We start from the raw sequence: 19,576 nt of genomic DNA, 5'->3' as shown, positions 1-19,576 counted from the left end.
GTAATATCCCAAAGCTGCCCACCCCCAAGTCTCGGCTTCCACCCAGCCCTGTCCTATGCGGTGTCGTACATGGTGCATCCGTGTGACTGTCACACGCATCTCATACGTGATATGCCCACCACCCAACAGTTAATTCCCCCCCATTTATTCCGTCCCATTTCCGTGAATAGAGTCATCTTTTGCTCAAGCTCAAATCATGGCCCTTATCCTTGATTCTCCCATCTTTCCCCACACCCAGTCTGTCTCTGAGTTCTGTCCATTCTGGCTCTGAAATATGCCAATTCTCTTCGTGCATTTCTCCCGTCAGGGCCTAACCTGAGTCCAGGGCGCTGCCTTCTCTGCCTATGCCGCAGCCTTACCCACGGCCTCTGCCGCAGCTCCTAGTGGTCTCCCTCCCACCTGCAGTGGCCCCTGCTAGCAAATCAGCCCTCCGCCTGGCAGCCAAGGTGATATTTTTATAAGGCAAATCAGATCATTTTATTTTCATACTTAAAATGTTCAAGGCTTCCCGTTGTGTCTCCCCATTTTCTACCTTGGGGTAGGGATTGCTGCGTGGTGTGGCCCTGCCCATGTCTCCAGCCTCCAGGGACCACGCCCACCTCGTTCCCGGGCTGCCCCACCCAGGCCTCCTTTCTGTCCATCAGCCGTGCCTAGGACACTCCTGCCTCATGGCCTTAGTTTATGTTGTTCTTCCCTCAAACTCTTGGCATGGCTGATTCCTCAATTTCACTGTCTTCTCTTGGGGCGGGGGTTGGGGGGAACCCTTCCCCAGCCATTCTAAATGACTATGTGTGTACCCCTCTCCCTCACAATACTCTACCTTAGCACCCTGTTTGTTTCTTACATGGAACTTAGTGTTTAAAAATTATTAACTTACTGGATATCACCCCAGCTCCTCCCCACCCCAGTCCAGATTCTTAGCTCCTTGAGGGCAGGGCTCTGTCTGCCTGCTGACCACAGTGCTTGCAGAGTCAAAGTGCATCAGTGTTTGAATGGCTTGAATGACTCTGAATTCATGCAGGAAACGGAACAGAATTAACCCATTACGTTCCAGGCAAGTGGGAGGTTCATGAGCAAAAGCAGCGTCAGAAAAGCCCAGTGTTTGGGGGCAGTAAATCTTTATCCCCTGACCAGGACAGAAGAAAAGAGAGTGCCCTGTGTCAAGGATTCAGAAGTAAGTTTGGAGAAGGAAGTGTAGACAGGTCTTAAGCATGAAGCTCAGAAATTTAAACTGTGTCCCGTAGCAAATATTCGTGTCCCAGTGAAGTGTTGAGTAAGGCAGTAAGATGAGCAGGGTTAGCCCAGCCCTGGCGGGAGGTAGCAGCCCTCGTTCTGATCATCCTGCATGATGACTGCTAGGCCGTGTCTCTCCTTCCTCGCCAGGCTCGTGCCTCCTCCCGGGCAGGTACCGTGTCTGAGTCACCACTTGAGACCTCAGCCCCAGGCACAGGGCTTGGCGCACAAGAGATGTGCAACGGAAATGCTGTGAATGAGTGAATTAATCAACAGTTGTCACAGCTGAGATCTGCTTTCTCTGAGCCACACTGTCCTCTGGGGCTATCGGGGGGGAGATCAAAGAAAGCAGCTAAGTGCGCAGCAGTGACGTGGCTGAAGTCCCCTCGACGGCAGCCGGGGCTGGACATGGTCTTGTCTCTCGACTCGGGGGGATTCCTGCTAGAGGGTTAACAGCAGAGACGCTGCCTCTGGTGGTGTCATGCACGGCGGTGATTAATATACACAGCAAACAGTTTCTTGCCAAAGCTTAGTTGATTCAATCTAAATACTCCTTCTGAGAGGGCTCCTTAATTATAATGACATGGTATAAGTATAAGAAGAAAGAATGTCAGTTATCACTTCGTATAATAACAGTGTTAGTGTTCATGCACATAAATTATAAGTAACTTTAACCTACTTAAAAGCAAGGAAAGTGCTCAGTTTTGCAATTTAAAACTTTTGAATATGCCACGTTTAAAAATTATGTCATTACAACCAGTAGAAGTTAGTAATCACCACTAAAATGCATGTTCTCGAGTAGTTGATGAACTACTTAGAGCGAAATTCTCCACAAAATCATTTGAAAGGGCAACATTTAAAGACACCTCTGTTACATTTATTTTCACACAGTCCAGACTCACCCAGCATGCTTTGAACACCCTTTATGTGGCAAACATCACGGAAGCTTCCAGAGCTGCACTGTCTGAAATGGCAGCTCCTAGTGACACAGGGCAACTTAAACTTAAATTTTAGTGAGTTAAAGTGACTCACAGACATAGAAAACAAACTTACGGCTACCAAAGGTGGCGGGTGGGTAGGGATAAATTAGGAGTTTGGGATGAGACAATACCCCCTACTGTGTATGAAATGGATAAACAGCAAGGTCCTTCTGTGCAGCACAGGGGACTATAATCAATGCCTTGTAATAGCCTACCACGGAAAAGAATCTGCGAAAGAATATATATATGTATGTATAACCGAATCACTTTGCTGTACACCTGAAAAGTACACAGCAGTATAAATTGACCATACTTCAATTAAAATAATAATGAAAGTGAAATAAAACGTTCCATTCCTCAGTCTCACCAGCCACATTTCGAGCGCTCTGCAGCCACTTGTGGCTGGTGGCTTCCACACTGAACAGCGCAGAGTAGGACATCCCCATCGTGACGACAAGTTCTGCCGGGCAGCGTCGCTCTAAAGAGAAGAGCAGACAGGACACGTCACAGCGCCAGGAGCCGCTGACGCGCGTCTCAGATTTATTTTTGGAGCAGATGTCTTTGCCCTCATTGATGACAACACTTAAAAGTGCCCTTGTTCCCAGTGGACAATAATCTGTTCAGTGCAGAATCAGGCCCTGGCCCCTGGGTGAGAGACAAGGCCCCCCCATCACCAGGTCCTTATCTGTTGGAGCTGCTTGTGTGTTGTGTTATTTTGTTTTAAGCCGGCTGTAAAGTAGTTTTCCAACATGACATTTTGAAAGCAAACAACTCTGAGGTGTTAGCCTAAACCTGAACTCATTCTTTATGTTCTAATCTGCTGGCTTTCAGGTCCTCTGTCTATAAAAGTAATAACTCATAGCAGTTTTGGCCGAGTTCCTGTGCGCCTTCACTGGATCCAGGGTTTGAAGCGTCTAAGTGGGCTGGGGAGTCCATCTGAAGGTGCCTGACAGTGCGTACGTCAGAGGCTTCATTGGATAAAGATGCGGTTGTGGTCCATCTGCTCCAGCTGTTTTGTCACAGTCTTCCTCTCTTACAGGTCACCTACAAAGCCGTCAGTTCCTTTGACCCAGAAATAGATTTATCCAGTCAAAGCGGAAGAGTTTCAAAACTGGGGAATGAAACCCACTTTCTCTTTTTTGGACTGTACCCGGGAACCACGTACTCCTTCACCATCCGAGCCAGCACAGCTAAAGGCTTTGGGCCTCCAGCAACGAGTCAGTTCACCACCAAAATATCAGGTATTACACACTCACGGGCTATGCCTTTCACCAGAAGTAGCATTTTGGTACTTTTTCATTCCCATGGTCAAGTATGCAGAGCTCACCCCAGCGTACACATCAGTTAATATTTTGGGGTAGATGATAATCAGGCTCATGGAATTCAGTGAAATACTACAAAGATTTGTAATGTGGGAGCTTAAGATCATCGTCCAGTGTTGGGAAGTAGGCACTGTTGCAACAGTGTGCATGGGAGGACTTGGACGTAAGTGGACGATTCTGTGCTGAGACTCTTACCCCTGGCAGCCCCAAGTTCCCAGCACAGCAGTGTTGGAAAAGTCTCTGTAACGAGCCACGAACGATGGAGTGCTCGCTGAGCAGAGAGACGGCCAGCTGTGAAGTCCCTTCTGGAAGGCTCGGCCTTCCATGGGACCTTCACCGTTAGAGGTTTCACGTCCAGGAGAGAGAGGCCACTGCAGAGGGAGCTGCCACCAGGCCCTTGAGTCCTCCAGCTTCTTTCTCATAGAGACACCATTATGTCGTCCAACAAAAGACATAATTTGGGAAATATTTCTGGGCCTGTGCAACTGTGCAGAAAATGCCTTTTGCTTCAGACTAGAGGAAATGGAGTTGCCATCTGGCGTGGGATGTGCCCCAGCAATAAACACAATTCCACCGACATTTTCCTGTTCCATTTCCCCCACCTCTGGCTCCGAGCAGGGAAGTCGTTGAGCTGGGGCTTCGACTGTTTCGGTTGGGGGTGGGTGAACAGGAGGCGGGTGAGGGAGGGAGGTCTTTTTTTGCTTCAGGGTGAGCTAAGTAATATTCAGCCGGATTTTTATGTCTGTTGTCCCTCTTCCCTAGTTTAGTGAAAGTCTTCTTTAGAATTGAAGGAAGGGAAGCACGGCTAGAGTGCTGTAAGCCGTCTGCTGGGGTTTGAGGAAGGGAGGTTTGGAGTTTTGCTTTTCGTTGTGTAAGGTTTTATTTATGAGCACAAACTTACCTTGAAATGTACTATACACTCAGTGTTTGATCAAAGCATTAACTTAGAAAAGCAATCTGGGGAGTGGGAGATGAGGAAGGCGCACCTGGGAGGTCAGGGTGGCTCAGGTCGCACAGACAGCGAACAGGAAACCTCTGGGCCCAGAGTCGGGAAAACATGGGGTTTAGGTACCATTTTTCCAGATACTTCCCTTCTTATCTTGATCCAGTGAATTTACGCCTGGATGTAAATTAAGATAATATTATCTGATGTATGGCTTTATCCTGAGATTTAAAGAGGAACCGTGTGGCAGTCACCGATACCTCCAAGCCCCCGTTTTTTGGTAATTTCTTCCTATGGAAACCACGTTTCAAAGATTATTAACTCTAAGAAGCTGTTCATTTAGGAAAAAAGTAGTTCATATTTTTTCCATTTGTATTTGATGAAAATTCTGGCTGATACCCGTCTGGCCACTTAGCCCACCAAGTTCAGCAGTTCTCTCCAGAAGCAAAGATGGTGGACATTTTAAATGGCCCACCCAGGCTCATCCAGAATCACTATCTGATTTTGATCGTTCAAGAAAATTACAGTTTATGGTCCCCTATTTCCTACTTTCATGGACCTCAGAGAACTACTCTCTGTACAGAATGTAATTCTGTATTACGAATTGAAGTTAATTCTTAATAGAATTAGAGTTAATTTTCAATGCTGAGAAATTCTAATAAATGGACCTAAGATAGAACCCATGTCCTTTACATAAAAACCTTTTATATGTAGGAGATTTAAAACACCGTATTTGGGAAAAAAGATCCCTAGCGTTCTCATCGGGTACCTATCTATACGCGAGGGTCTGAAAGAGACGAGGTCCCCCCTCCCACACACTCTTCACAGCCTTCAGGAAATGAGGGCTCTTGTCCACCGTGATGACAAAATTACTGAAGAACTCTCTGTCTTCTCGTAATGAGACCTAACAACCCAGAAAACAGAGAATGCCAGGAAACGGCCTTGGAAGTAGAGTTCACCCTGGAAAGAGGACTGATATTTATAGAATTGTATTTGCCTGGCTTTCTTTTTCTGTTACCTCTTTGAATTCCCATAAGTATCCTGGAGGGTAATTTCTCCTGTTTTGAAAGGTGAATAAACTGAAGCTTCAGAGATAATGTGCCTAAGCTCTCATGCTAGTTGAAACAAAACAGCAGAAAGTCAAACCGAAGCCTTTCTTAATTCAACTCAGAATCTTTTCCATGGCCATGCCTTCCCAGGGAGCCCGCAAGTGGTCAGTAATTCCAGCCAGCCTCTCTGGCTCCTAACGTCCTCTTCAAATCTTTGGATGGATCTCTGGTACACCAGAAACCTTGGCTTAGATGAGAGAACTGTGATGTTCAGTTTTATGATCCTAGTAATTATTTCTTAAATTTACCATCAATTTTTTTTAAGAAAAGCATATGGAAAGAAAAACACACAATTTATAAACATACAGCTGGGTGAGTTTTCACAAGCTGGTTACATCCATTGAACGAGAATCTGAACTGAGCAGCAGGATCACTAACACCTCCTAAGACCCCTGCATGCTCCCTGCCAGCTTGCACTCAGCATCATGAAGGTGGCCGCTGCTGGCTTCAGCAGCTGGCCTCCATGTTCTGGGTCTGGTAGACACCGGGAAGCTGTGCCTGGTCGGTTCGTATCTGCAGTTGAAACTAAGTGCACTGTGTTCTCGATGCTCTTTGTAAATGGAAGTAGAAAGAAAACGGAAAGGTAAACCGGAAATAACGAGTGTCCCATCTCTGCACCATCCCCAGCGCCCTCCATGCCGGCGTACGAACTGGAGACCCCTCTGAATCAAACCGAGAACACAGTCACGGTCCTGCTGAAGCCTGCCCACAGCCGAGGCGCACCTGTCAGGTAACCAGCCGAGGAGAGGTGGTTTTAGGTGAAAACTGAAATCAACCTGGTTAACTTCTCAAAGCATGTGCTTTCTAGGGATTTGCCATAAACCTTGGTCAGCACGTAAACCCATATACATATTAGCTCTCTTTGAAAGAAGGGACTGAGGACAAGGAGAGAGGGCTTTGATGTGTAGTAATCAAGTATTGTGTGAGGAGTTGGATTCTGATGCAAAGTGTTGTTCCTTGAAGATAATGAACAGGAACCCCAGTCTGTTTGGAGGTGACTTTACTCCTAAAAGGTAAATGTTTGCTGGAATTTAGTTACCCATGTGCAAATGGCATTGGCATCCTGAGGCCTGTCTTTTAAATGGACCTTTGTGAGGTGTTTTTGTTTGTTTTGTCCACATGGAGTTTTAAGCCCTTAACCTTCAGTAAAGTGGCTAATTTCTCACTTGAATATGTAGCTGTCTTTTTAAAAAGAAACAGGTGATTGGAGAGACCACTGTGAAGTCTTTATTTGAACAGATTTCAGTTTATTACCACCTTGTAGGGCCCACTCCTCAGTCCATGATGATTTATATAGCTAAGAAACTACAAAGTGTAACTTTCACAGCAAATGAATAAAATAAATGTATTCTTCCCAAGAAGAAGCAAAGGTTTGCCTGAACGACTCCTGACGATGAACTTGGCATAAGCTCATTAATCTACATAAGTGAAATTTCTGCTTATTGCAGAGGGATTTGGATCCTTTGTACTATCAGAACAGATTCCCTTCAAAATAATCTATTACTTCAAATAGTGCTCTCCAAGGAAACATTTACATTCACGTTTAAGGCTGTCTGGGGTTTGTTTCCCTGTTCCTTTTGTAGAATTTTATTTCATTAACCTTTTGAAACCTGGTTCTGTTTGATCACGTTTTCATTGCTGTATCAAAGGGTGACCACTTGGACTTTGTTCTGCCTGAGAAGATATACACATATTTCAGGTCACAGGCTCCAGATTAAAAACAGACAAGCCTTAGTTAATAAAGAATTCAAATTAAGGTGGTATCACGAAAAATTTTATTTGAAAACCTACAAAAGGTCATGAAACAGTTTTAGCTCACCCTGTTCTGCAGGTCAGCAGACCAGCCCATGTCAGGATTTAGGGTTGCCAGTCGGAGGTGCAGCCCGTAAGAAGACTCTGACATATGTAAAAGCTCTGTTCCAAGTGTCAGATACTATTTCTTCGAGAAAAGTGATGCCTCTGACACTGCCCAGGCCCTTCAGGATGGTCTGTGTGGTTCTGAGGGGTTGTGCTAGCTGAATGATGCCAGGCACACCCTCCTTAGATGGGCGTCCAAGACCCGAGTGCACCTACAGCTGTGGGTCAGACTTTTTTCACTCCAGAAAGCTGAACCATTATTGAATGAAAATTGACACTCTGACCATGGCCTTGAGAGCATCTTTTTTTTTTTTTTCAGATCAATTTAACAGTTGTCCAGACTCAGCAGTAGCCGACCATTAGAACAAGAGTCAGTGTTCTACTGCAGAAACGTCACGATAAAGTGAGGGGCTAGAGGTTGCTCACATTCAGTGCTTCCAAACTGAAGGAAGCAGGAACCCTAACCATTGCTCCAGTGTTCTTCTCTATTCTTACAAAACCTCCTTTTCACGGTTACTATTCTTGTTGCTTCTTTGCTTCAAACCCTTTGAGTCGCATTTCCATCCACATTTTTGTCTAGATCTTTCCAAGTCTCAGTTTCCGAGTAGTGTTTCTTTGGGCAGTGCGCGTTAGCCCTCCCCCCGCTCCCCTTTCCCGAGCCTCTTATACTGTCACTTGAGTCCCCAACTGCCATTCACACTTCCCATCATCTGCTTTGCTAAGACACTATTTTGTTGTCTTCTTTTATGCTTTTCTAGTCATTTTTGGAGACTTTGCAGCCTTACTGCTTAGTTAGTTGCAGACATCCTCAGGCTTTTGATTCTTGCATCTATGAAAGTACAGATTCAGATGCTGGTCAGAGTGTCCAAACACAGGTCTCACATCAGAGTGTCACCAGCCCGCTCTCTGACTCTGCGAGGATTTCTGTTTATCTTGTCGCACCCTCTCTCATACTTGTCATGTGCCCAGTTTTCCAAGTCCAGCACTGCCTTGCTTTTATTCAGCCTCATCTTGCTATTAAGTAAGTGCTCCTGGCATTTTCCAGGGTCGTTTTGCATCCTGCCTCTGTTATGCCTCCTTCCACAATGTTAGCATCTTGAGATGAACAAGTTTACTGTCTGTGTCCATCATCGAAATCTCAGGTGCTGGAGTCATGGTCAGTTCTCAGGGCACACAATTCAGTAAGCGTCACAGGGAAGTCCACTGCAGGCACCACCATTACTGGAAGGATGCTTGTCTTACTTAACTGGCTGAATTTTTTTGGCACAAATTTGAGAGAGGAAATTATCTCAAACTCACCTGTCAAAAATACTTTTTGCAGAAAAGTGAATATTCTTTTCAAGAGATTCATTATCATAGTACAGCATAATGGGACTGATTATCCATTGAGTAGATGGAAGACCGATATATCTAAAAAGACGAGTTTGGAAAAAAAAAAAAAAGGTCCATAATACTCTCAATCTAAATGGGGTATATGAAAATTTTCAATTTCATTTAATGTTTAGAGAAATAAGAACTCTGATTAGGGAATCATAGGGACCTAAAATATAAAGCCATAATGTAGATTGAAACATTTGAACACATCTGGAAATTTGCAAAATGCACATGTAATCAAACTGCAATACAAGAAAGCTTTTCCCAAGTGATAAGATAAATAGCAGAAGAGGAAATGGAAGTGAACATCTGTTTGCTTTCCTGGGTTTTGCGCAGTATTATGTGTTCAAAAAAGACTGTCATCGTGTGATTTCCAAAACCCGTTCTTTCCACTGATTTGATTTTTCTTTAATCCATAGTCATTGTTGTTGAGAATTTAGTCACACTTCACTAAGGAAGGTGGTGGTATATTGATTCCACTAGAAACACTCAGCTTGGTTAATGTAGATTCTGGAAATTGCACTAAACTCTCAGTGTAAATGATTGTTGTCTTTTTATTGATCAGCAGATCAGCTCTGTCACATAAAAGTATTTAAATCCTGAGATGGCCAGGAAGAACACAAATTCCATCATTCCAGCCAGCGAACTAGCACCTAGGACAGAATTTTAATGTTTGTTCTTGGATTCAATTTTTTTTTCCTTAATAAAAGCTTAATTTTCTTTTACTCATTTAGAATCATCTCCTTTCTCTCTCTTCCCCTCCCTGCTGTTCATTACCTGCCGACATAGTCGCACAGAGAAGCCGCTTGTACGTGGCAGTGGAAGAGCCGTTCTGAATAAGGAGTGAATTTAACACAAACACTTGTGCTTTTCTTCCACTAGCAAGCATTCTCTCTGATTCTCCCTTTGTGGTGTATGGATTTGTATATAGTCTGCTGTGTGCAACACCCCTGGGTAGTGATGTTTTATATCTTCCGATGACCTGTAGCTTGAGACTCAGTCACCCTTTTGTCATTTTCCTCTTTAGGCATTGCTGCTCCGATGTGCTTGTAAATGTTCTGGAGCCCTATGTCTTCTTAATTAAAACTCAGTGCTTGAATATGTCAACTAATTAAACATTTTCATATTCATTTCAGTGAAACGTTCAATGATTACCCAATCGTTCTTTGATTCATTCATTCAGGAGAAACTGTTGGGTGGGGAAAACATCTATTACAGTTGTGTGTCCACAGGGACGGGAGGAGGGCGATAATCACATCAACAACCAAGACGTTGAAACCGGTGCTTGAGCCTGTGAATGCAGTTCTAATTCACGCCACCCACTTTGCTCTCCTAATGGAGCGGTGGCCCCAGTTATTTTAATGCTGTTGTGGGGGAGCTTACTCAGCGGTTGTCTTCTCAGTTGATTGTGCCCTGGACCGTTACATTTATTTTATTTTACGTTTATCTTTATTATTTTAAGAAGACCCTTTCCCTATTTCCTGATTCTTTTAAATTTTTATTTATTTTTAAATTTTTATTTATTTTTTAATTTTGTGGGGAGAGATAATTTGATTGGTTGGTTTAATGGAGATGCTGTGGATGGAACGCATCACTGCGTGCACGCTAAGCACACGCTCTACCACGCAGCTGTACCCTCGCCACCACCCACCCCCACCCTTGACCTCGGACAGTCGTGTTTAAAAAGCAATTTGTGAATCGTTTCTGTTGCTGAGAATCAAGGCCAAAATCTTAAAACTAATAGGTGCTTCACTGTATTATGAATGAACAGGTCAGAGAAGAGGGTATCAGGAAAGGAAGATGTATTTTGCTGTACTTTTTAAAACAATGTGTCCTAGGTAAGTGAAATTTCAAATGGAATAGGAAATATTTCTTGTTAGTAAAAGGTAAGCATAACTCCTTTGTTCATCCAAAACACCTCTGATTTAAAAACAGAAAGACTTGTGTCATATAACAACTGCAGTTTCATATATGAGTCAAAAATTTGTTTATTTTTATATAATGTGTCCAGATTTCTATTAAACTGAGTGGGCCTTGAGTTCATTATCACAGTAGAATGTGTGTTATTTTCATTTCCTCCTGTCATTTTTTCCCCGATGCTGCTTTGTCTTACGTAGTGAAGTAGGAAATATGTACTGATATTAAAGCCTCCTTGTTAACTTCTAATATTTCCTGCTTAACTCAAATTACTAATCAAATATGCTTTTGTAACAAATTAGACAGAAAATTAAAAATGCATCACAGGATGTTGTTTTTATCATTAGTGAGCTCTTTGTCCTTTGAAAAATCCGCGCTGTAATCATAGAAGGAGAAGGCCAAGTGTTCATTCCATTGAGGATAAATAGGCACTAAAGCAGTTGCGCTGATTTTAAGAAAGTGCGTCATTCGTCCCAGACGTGTTGGACTTGATCCTGGGGCTGTATGGGAAACGAGCTGCACTCTTCTGTGGGTCGTCAGCCTGCTCCCACGCCCCCAGTGGGATGTCACACGACAGTTTCTGTTGAAGGGACTGAGCACGCGAGTGTCAGGGAGTCTGTGGTACCCACCACCTCAGAGGCCACCGTGGAACTAACCCTTTGGCAGTAAACAGAGAGAAAGCAACCATTATTCCTGCTGTAAGGTGGGAGATAATCCTGCATTTTTGTCCTAAGAAGTTTCTTGTTTTAGGAATTACAGTTGTTGACATCTGATTGGCCATGGTTTAGAAGTTTGATGTTATAAAGTATGGTCGAGGTTGTTTTTAAAAAATTTTTTTCAGGCAGCGGCAATCCATGGAATTGTCTGCCATCTGTAAGTCCAAGGCCTTACTCTGTTGGCACCCACTTCGGGGATGCCCCCTTCATGCAGGGAGTCTAAACACTTCAACATTACAGGGTTCTTGAGAGGATTAAATGAGGTAATGTTTCTAAAACACTTCAGACCATACTTTGCACACGCTAAAAGCTACGTAAGTGTTTTTTCTCGCTCTGACACTCTTCAGACTGTACCCATGGGAGGTTTGTGTTGTTTCTTTTCATCTGACCAGCTCTAGTCCTCTAACTTTTCCTTTGTCTCATTCTATTCGAATCCAGTATTGCAAAAAATCTAATATGATGTGGAAAATAACTTAAGAGTTTAACAATGGTCTGTATCAATAAAATCCGAAACAGAATTCCTGTGAACTCTGGTATCTCTACTGCATTTAAAAATTTGACCGCCTCTGGCTACCTGTTTTATATGTTTGCCAGTTTGGGGGGATTGGTATTATAATAGGTAATGAACGCTACTCCAGCCCCAATTCTGTACAACAGCTCTTTAAAAAAGTGAGGTGTTTCCCGTTGACCCTGAGTCCTTATTAGCTCATAGTGGTTTTTATCAGCTCTACTGAATACAGCTGACCCTAAAACAAAAAGGAAGCGATCTTCTGTTTAGAGCCACCCTGAAAGTGCAGTTTGCAATGTCGAGACAAGTCGCCTGCTTGGCTCAGTGGAGGCCGAAGTTCTCTTCACCCTTGAAGCATCTGATGCCTCTTCCCCTTTCTTAAAAGAGAGATATTTGTGATTCAAGAACCATTTTATCATCATTCAGTCATTATGATTACGTTCGAATTTATTTTCCAGATTCTGAAAATTATCTTTCTAATCAGAATAGTTTTGTCCAATAGTTTGATCTTGGCTTAGAGGTAAATAGTGATTTGCAAATGTATTTTTTTTATTTGTTCATAAAAAAGTTTGTCTTTTTATGTTACTTTCTTGCCAGAATGACAGTGTTATTTTGTGAAAGAAAAAAACTATAGTGTAGAATCTTGCAATGCAAAGTTTACCTTAAGAGCCAGAGATTCTGTAACTTAAAAGTAGGTTCATTTTAAATTAACCTATTATAAGTCAACATATAATTTCAGATCTAAGCAATGCTTTGCTCTAAATTAATTAGAAACTACTAAATCTATCAATAATTAATAATCAATTACGGCCTAAAATACAGGATAGTATCAGGTGTCATACACAACCTTTTGGACACATGGAATCACTCTTTGCCCCTTTGGCATGCTCCTTTGGCATAACTGTTCTAATACTCAAATAAATACTCTGATTATGCATTACTTAAGTTGCAAACCTCACTTTCTAAGATGAGTTCTAGGATATAAGGAAAGAACATACTCTCTGGAGTTAAATGAGCCTAGTTCCAAATCCTAGCTCTCTCAACAACCAATTTCTTACCATCTCTGATCCTCAGGTTGCACACCTTTCCAGAGCAAGGATGGTACCACCTTAGCTCTCGGAGTTGTTGTTGGGATTCCATTGACTAGTCACAAGCACAGTCCTAATACCTGGGGATACCAAGGGACCTGCCGTGGGCTCTCTTCTCTCGTGGGGTTGGCACTCTAGACGCAAGAAAACAGCACGGAATGTGTCCCCTATGGCAGGGGTGAGGACGGGTGCCAGGGAGCCTCAGGGCAGGGGCTGTGCGTGGGAGGATCAGGTAAGACTTCAGGGAGGAGCTGACTCTCGAGCCAGGTAGCTGAATCTCAGCAGATGGACGTTGTCCAAGAGATGTAAGTGCCATGGAGCTGTGATGCAGGGGAGGTTAAGTATGTGGCAGGGACTAAACACTGAACAAGAAGGATAAGTTCCAGGAGGGCTAGGAGGACTAAGTTTTCCTGACCTGAGGATGAGAAGTGTGTTATGATCACAGAGGGGTGGGGTGGATGGAGCGGGAGGGAGCTTGGGGCTCGGTTGGACGATGTTATATCCACACCACGGAGTGGAGGTGTGTCCGGTAGGCAGTGAGCAGCCGTTCCAGGGACTCAGGTAGGGGGAAATGTCAGGAAGATCAGCTGCAGCGGGGAGGGTGGGTTAGCCGGTGGGGCGTGGGAGAGGGCCACGGATGAGGCACAGCCCAGAGAGCATGCCAGCCCTGCCAGTGCTCCTTTTCTTGGGCCCCGTGAAGGTACCGCTCTCTCTTGGGGAAGGAGTCTTGTAAATGCCAGGTGCTAATTTTTATGAGAAATAGGGCCTAGAGGAACCGAAAACACTTAGTTTTATTAGAAGAGACTGTATCACCTAATCAGAGTGATTGGTGACATTAACTGTTTCAAGTATTATTAAAGTAAAGACTGGGACACCAGAAATTGACAAACTAGCTTAGCAAAGACTCTCTGAGCATTTACTAGAAATTACTTAGTGTGTGAATATTTTTATTTCTGTATTTTTTGTCAGTTCCACATTCACATTACTAACAGCTATTTAGTTTCACAAAACAACATCGTCTGTCATATTAAGTTAATGCTGTTCATTTCAACATTGCTGACTGTGTGACATTCCTTATATGTAACTTCCAAATATGTTTGTGTTTTATAGTTGCTTAAGAGATACAAGCCTTTTACTTTTTTCTTTTAATTCTTATTTTTTATTGAAGTGTAGTCAATTTACAGTGTTAGTTTTAAGTGTACAGCAAAGCAATTCAGTTATACATGTACATATATATATATAGATTATTTTCCATTATAGGTTATTATAAGAATTGAATATACTTCCCTGTGCTCTACAGTAAGTCCTTGTTGTTCTTTTTCTTTCTTTTTGTTTATTCTTTATTTATATATTTAACTTTTTTTTTCATTTTTATTGAAGTGTGGTCGATTTACAACATTAGTTTCAGGTGTACAGCAAAGCGATTCAGTTATACATGTAGACAGGTGCATGTATTTTTTTTCAGTTTCTTTTCCATTACAGCTCATTACAAGATACTGAACATAGAAAATCCCAGTTTTCATACGCAGTCAACAGGTGGCAGGTTCGTCCCTCTTGCTCCAAGGAAGCTTCTGGATCTGTGTCTCTTGCTTATCTCTGCCTCCCTTTGCTGTGCCGCCCTGACCCCGTTGCCCCGAGCCCGTGAGATGATTACATGCATCGGGATGCGTTTGCAGCGCCTACTGGCTGATGTGGTGGGGCCTTTGCTCACGGGAGCCAGAGGGCTCGTGCTCCTCCCGGCTCCAGAAGGAACAGGAACAGATGCCCCGGGAGCTCAGCGGACGAGTGTGGCTCACTCTTGGCTGGGCCAGGGAGGGCCTGAGTTGCTTGCACCGTTTCTCCCTTTCTCTTGCCTGCTGCCCGCTAAGGCACCCATGCTTGTCCCTGCTGAGGTCCCTGCCTGAGGTGGGAACTACAGGTGACGTGGGTGTCCTGTTTGGCGGAAGTGCCATATGTTGTGCGTGGCTGTCTCCCTAGAGGTGTGAGCACCCCCACCGCACTGCCCAGAAGCCCAGAAGCCGTCGTCGGGGGAGGGAGCAGGCTCCCTGAACTCAGTGCCCTTTGACGAGAGAAAGTTCTGTATCTGTCCCCACGCCCTATCTGGACCTCTCATAAGCGTTAACAGTGGAATAATTTCAGTCTCAAAAAAATAATTTCAGTCTCAAATGCAGTCTCAATTGCAAACCCTGAGTGCCAATAGGTTGCAAATGCCTTGAATCCAACAACATAGCACCTAAGCAATGAATCTCAGTGGTGCTGTGTCGTTTGCTCTTGGGAACCGCTGGGGCGTCCTTGTCACGGCTGTCGATTCTGGGGAGTTCAAGGGATGCGTTTGTAGAGGTGCTCCAGGCCGAGACTGACGGCCTTCGGGAGAGAGGGGCTGGGAAATCTCGACAAAGACTGACTGGTTCGACTTAGATGTGCCTCCTTTTCACTTTTTAAAAGCACTTAAAGTATTAAAACCACATCCAGGATGCTGCTTAGAGCTGTGGGCTTTCAGAGCCAAGAAGCTGCTCAGAGAGGACCCGGCGTCTTCCTCAGGTCGCAGGACCTTGTGATCCTGTTGGGGGAGCAGGCGCAGCCGTGTTACGAACACTGTTTCATGTCATTCCCTTCAGCAGATCATTTTATCAGCAGGCACTTAGAAATAGATACAATGCGAGTGCTTATGACAAGAACTTTAAGCACCCAAAAGTGCTGATGTGCCTTTGGTTTCATAAAAAATTATTTTATTAAGTGTATTATTATCTTACGCTTGTGTTGGTTACCAGTATTTGGTTTTCAGCCTCTTGATTTGATTAATACTCAGTGCTTTAGTCTGTTAGGTAGCAGAACGACTGGGGAGCAGTGTTAGTTTTTCCCCCCGTATTATCGTACCCTTTGGAGTATTTCTCTAACTGCGTCCCATTTTTTTTCACTTCTCCACATTTACCTAATCGTGTTTTTCTGTCAGCATCAGTACTTTTTTCTGCTCAGTGAGAAGTGGTAAGACGCCTGTGAGGTTATTAGTATCTAGTTAAAATCCTTGCCCTTTGTAGCATTGCAAAGTGTTATAGGAAACTTTAGGGTTGACCCTTGGCTATTATTCACTGAGGCTTCATTTGTTCACCAAATATCTGTTGAGCAGTTTTACGTTCAAGTCACCATGCTAGGATGGTGGTGAGCTGTATGGGAGAGTCTGGAGTGCACTGAGCAATGTGACAGGAGGGTGGGGTCTCAGCGGTGGGTCAGGATGTGACCTGACATCCTCAGGTTTCAGCTGAGGTGGCCAGTCAAGGGCTGGAAGGCAGGTGTCCGTCGGTTGGTGGGTCGGTCTCCCAAGGAGAGGCGCCCCCTCGGAGGTCCTCGGAGTAAATGCAGGTAAAACCACACACAGGGAGTGACGTTCGACTGGTACTCAGGAGTATTCGTTAGATTATGAATTCGATGCTGAAAGTGAGCATTGTCCTAGGCTAATCGTTGTGTAAAATGTATGTAAATGTAACAGGAAACGCAAAATGATCACACAATGATTCTCATAATTCCGCTTCTGAATATCATTCAGTACCTCAGACCTAATTAAGTGTGCAATAACTGTTGAATTGAACCTCATCTTTTTCTTGTGAGCAGAAGTCATTATCACTGAAACCTTTATAGGTAAGAAGCTGAAGGTCTGAAATCTCCTTTTAACTAGTTGGATATATAAGGAAGAAGCCGGGCCTAAGTGTATATTCTCATCTCTAAATAAAATTTCAATACCATGACCCCGTCTAGTGCAGAAGCGTAAAAAAATACCCTACCTTTACCCTTGGATCAATCTTATTTTTTTAGTGAGAAGAGAAATTCAGAAAGATGACTGCAAATAAGCCGTTGCTGTGAACTCAGACTTCAGCTGGAAGGTCACTATAATCTGGCGTGTCTGTACCGACTCCTTTAAAACTTGTCCTGCTCTCACCTCTCAGGGTCACTGACACCCCCCTTTCCGCCTTTACCTTCCATCCCCGGTAGATGGGAAAGGGGCTGGGTAGTGGGCCAGATGAGCAGGGGGATGGATGGTTACCTAGACTGTCACTCTGCAGTGTGCACAGATGTCGAATTACAATCCTAGACACCTGAAATTTACATTTTTGAAAAAGCTGGGAACCTTGAAGAATTATTACAAAGAATTCTCTAAAAACAAAGAATTCTCATCAAAATCAAATAAAAATGTAACGAAGGCTGAAAAATTAATTACTAGCTAATTGATTAGAAGAAAAATGCTCGCATGGGCCAGGAACCTGGGGCTTGCATCTGGGCCGTGCTGGTCACTACTGTGGGACCTTGCGCCACCCTGTGGGCTCTGAGTCTTTCTTTGGTTCTGAAATTGAAGTCCAGTGCACTCCCCAGCCATTTCAGCAGCGCTGTCATGAGAGGAAGTGTAGGTGGAAAGAGAGTTCTTGGTCAACTGAAGTGCTAAGAAAAGGGTAAAACTATAATAACCGGGTCTGGCTTCACCAAACAGGTGGATAAGATTGCTGTTCAGTTTTTACTCCCTGTATTCTGTGCTTTTGGTAATTGCTTAAAATTTCTAATCATTACAACCCTTTAACTTTTATGCCAACATACTTCAGTTATCACTTAAATAGGATCTATGTTATAATGGAAACCCATACTTTGACAACAATTTTATGGTAGTCGTAAGAAATGTGTGTTTGCATGAATATTGTGGGTTCATTCTGTAAGATCATCAGAGTTTTAGAGGACCTGTTGTTCCATCCAGACATCACAGTGGTGAGAACGCATCGTTGGTTGGAGGAGTTACAAATAATGGCCCTTTCTTGGGAAGGAAGGTGCGGAGGGGTTCAGCATCATACAGTACGCAGCCACCCACGGCGTGGAGTTCAGAGATCCTGGGTTTACATCCTGGTGCTGATCTGCCCTGTGCTCCTGGGCAAGTGGGGAACTGTTCTGTCTCATTCTCCTCCTCGATTAGACTTGAGTGATAATGTCTACCTCAGAGGGTGGCCAGGAGGTTAATGACAGTGAGCAAAGCCCTCAGGACAGCCTCTGACACGCAGACGTCCTCTGCTCGATGTGGGAAGGCTTTTCTTACTTCCTGTTGATGCTCTTCTGGTCTGTAATGATGACAGTCACTTGTAGATAACACAGGAACCCCTTTTATTATACCTGCGTCTTAGGAAATTTTCTGGGTCCTAATAAAATATTCCTGAACCTCAGTTACGATCTGAACAGGAATAATAATTAGGAGAATAAAGAGCGAGGAGTTGTTGTTACTTGGATTGAGGAGCTATAATGTGACAGGCCCGGGCTCGGTCCTTTGTGGAGTGGTTTCCAGTCGCCCAGAGAAGACTAGTCAGATGCCTATGCTCCGTGCGCAGATAGGGGAACTGAGGTCTGGGGTGGTTAACAGCCTTGCCCTCTCTGTGCGACACTGTGTGACCCATGGGAGGCACACTGTGCCTCCTGGGAGGCATCCCCACCACAAACATCGTCCCTGCAGAATCTCTTTGGAGCCAACACGGTTACATTTTCCTTTGCAGATGTGGGCTTTTCTGCAAACTTAACGTCCTTTGTTGAGAAGGTGTTGAGAAGATAACATTACACCTCTGTTTCTAGGTTACGGTCATTGAAATCTTTGGGGTCGATCTCTAATACTTAGTTCTTGGAAGTTAAAAGCAGAGTTTTTTTACAGTTGTTGTTTTCTTCATGATGGTCTGTAAGCTAAGACTTTTTTCATTTTCCTGGTCAAGCCTAACTCCATCAGAACCGGCTGGCTGTAAACCAGCAAAATGTCGAGTGCTTGAAGGACTTGGATCGAACAGATTTATTTTCATGTATTGAATTGTTTGAATCAAATTCATCAGTCTGTCTTTGTTGATATGCAGGCTCTTTTTCATTTCGCTGTTTCTAATAGTCCCCCGTGAATAAAGAAAGAAAATGCCAGTTCTTTCAAAATGCTTATTAATAGTTTCTTAATTGTTCCCTCTTATTTACTGAAGAAATGTGAACTGTAAGGGCACCTTAAACCCTCTGGGCTACAGGTGGTTTTGTCACAGTTTTTGAATCTTCTGTCTGTTGCTAAAATTGTTGAATGAAAGGAACTCTAAATACCTGACTTCCAACCAAAAATGTTTCCTTTTTTCACTGGGGTACATGTAATCACAGAGACCCAAATGTCATTTGATGGTAAAACCTCAGTTTTATATTACGACGTTGGTTTGGTTTTTTTTTAAGACTTATTATAGCTGAACTGCTACAGTGCGTGTTCACAAAAGGGGCTAAATCCCTGATTACCACGACCACCAGCCTTTACTCACCTGACTTTAGGTGAGTTTCATCGTCTTGCAAAATACTCTGGATTCCTTTACTGCCAGGGATCAGGGATCATTTTTATGAAAGTTGCTTTGAGGATAACAACGTCAGGCAGCTCTTGGAAAATTCATTTTGGAAACTGAGTTTGTTCTTCGAGAACCCTTGAAAAGAAGCTCCAAGAATGGCAGGGGAAGCTATTAAGGACAGAGGTATTGGAGCGTTTATACAGTGAAACTTA

General features: G+C 43.7%; 1 protein-coding gene across 2 annotated transcripts in view; it reads left to right on the top strand.

The window, feature by feature from the left end:
• Nucleotides 1-19,576, top strand: part of PTPRM (protein tyrosine phosphatase receptor type M) — a 605,027-nt gene that overhangs the window by 356,998 nt on the left and 228,453 nt on the right. For both annotated transcript variants that reach the window (XM_074352449.1, XM_074352450.1), the window contains exons 10-11: nt 3,253-3,454; nt 6,215-6,317. In XM_074352449.1, the coding sequence (XP_074208550.1) occupies nt 3,253-3,454; nt 6,215-6,317 (305 nt within the window). The remainder of the gene's footprint in view (nt 1-3,252; nt 3,455-6,214; nt 6,318-19,576) is intronic.

Source organism: Camelus bactrianus, chromosome 24, assembly GCF_048773025.1.
Source record: "Camelus bactrianus isolate YW-2024 breed Bactrian camel chromosome 24, ASM4877302v1, whole genome shotgun sequence".
Classification (NCBI taxonomy): Eukaryota; Metazoa; Chordata; class Mammalia; order Artiodactyla; family Camelidae; genus Camelus; species Camelus bactrianus.
The sequence above is the reverse complement of the archived record's forward strand: the minus strand, read 5'-3'. Positions and strand labels throughout refer to the sequence as shown.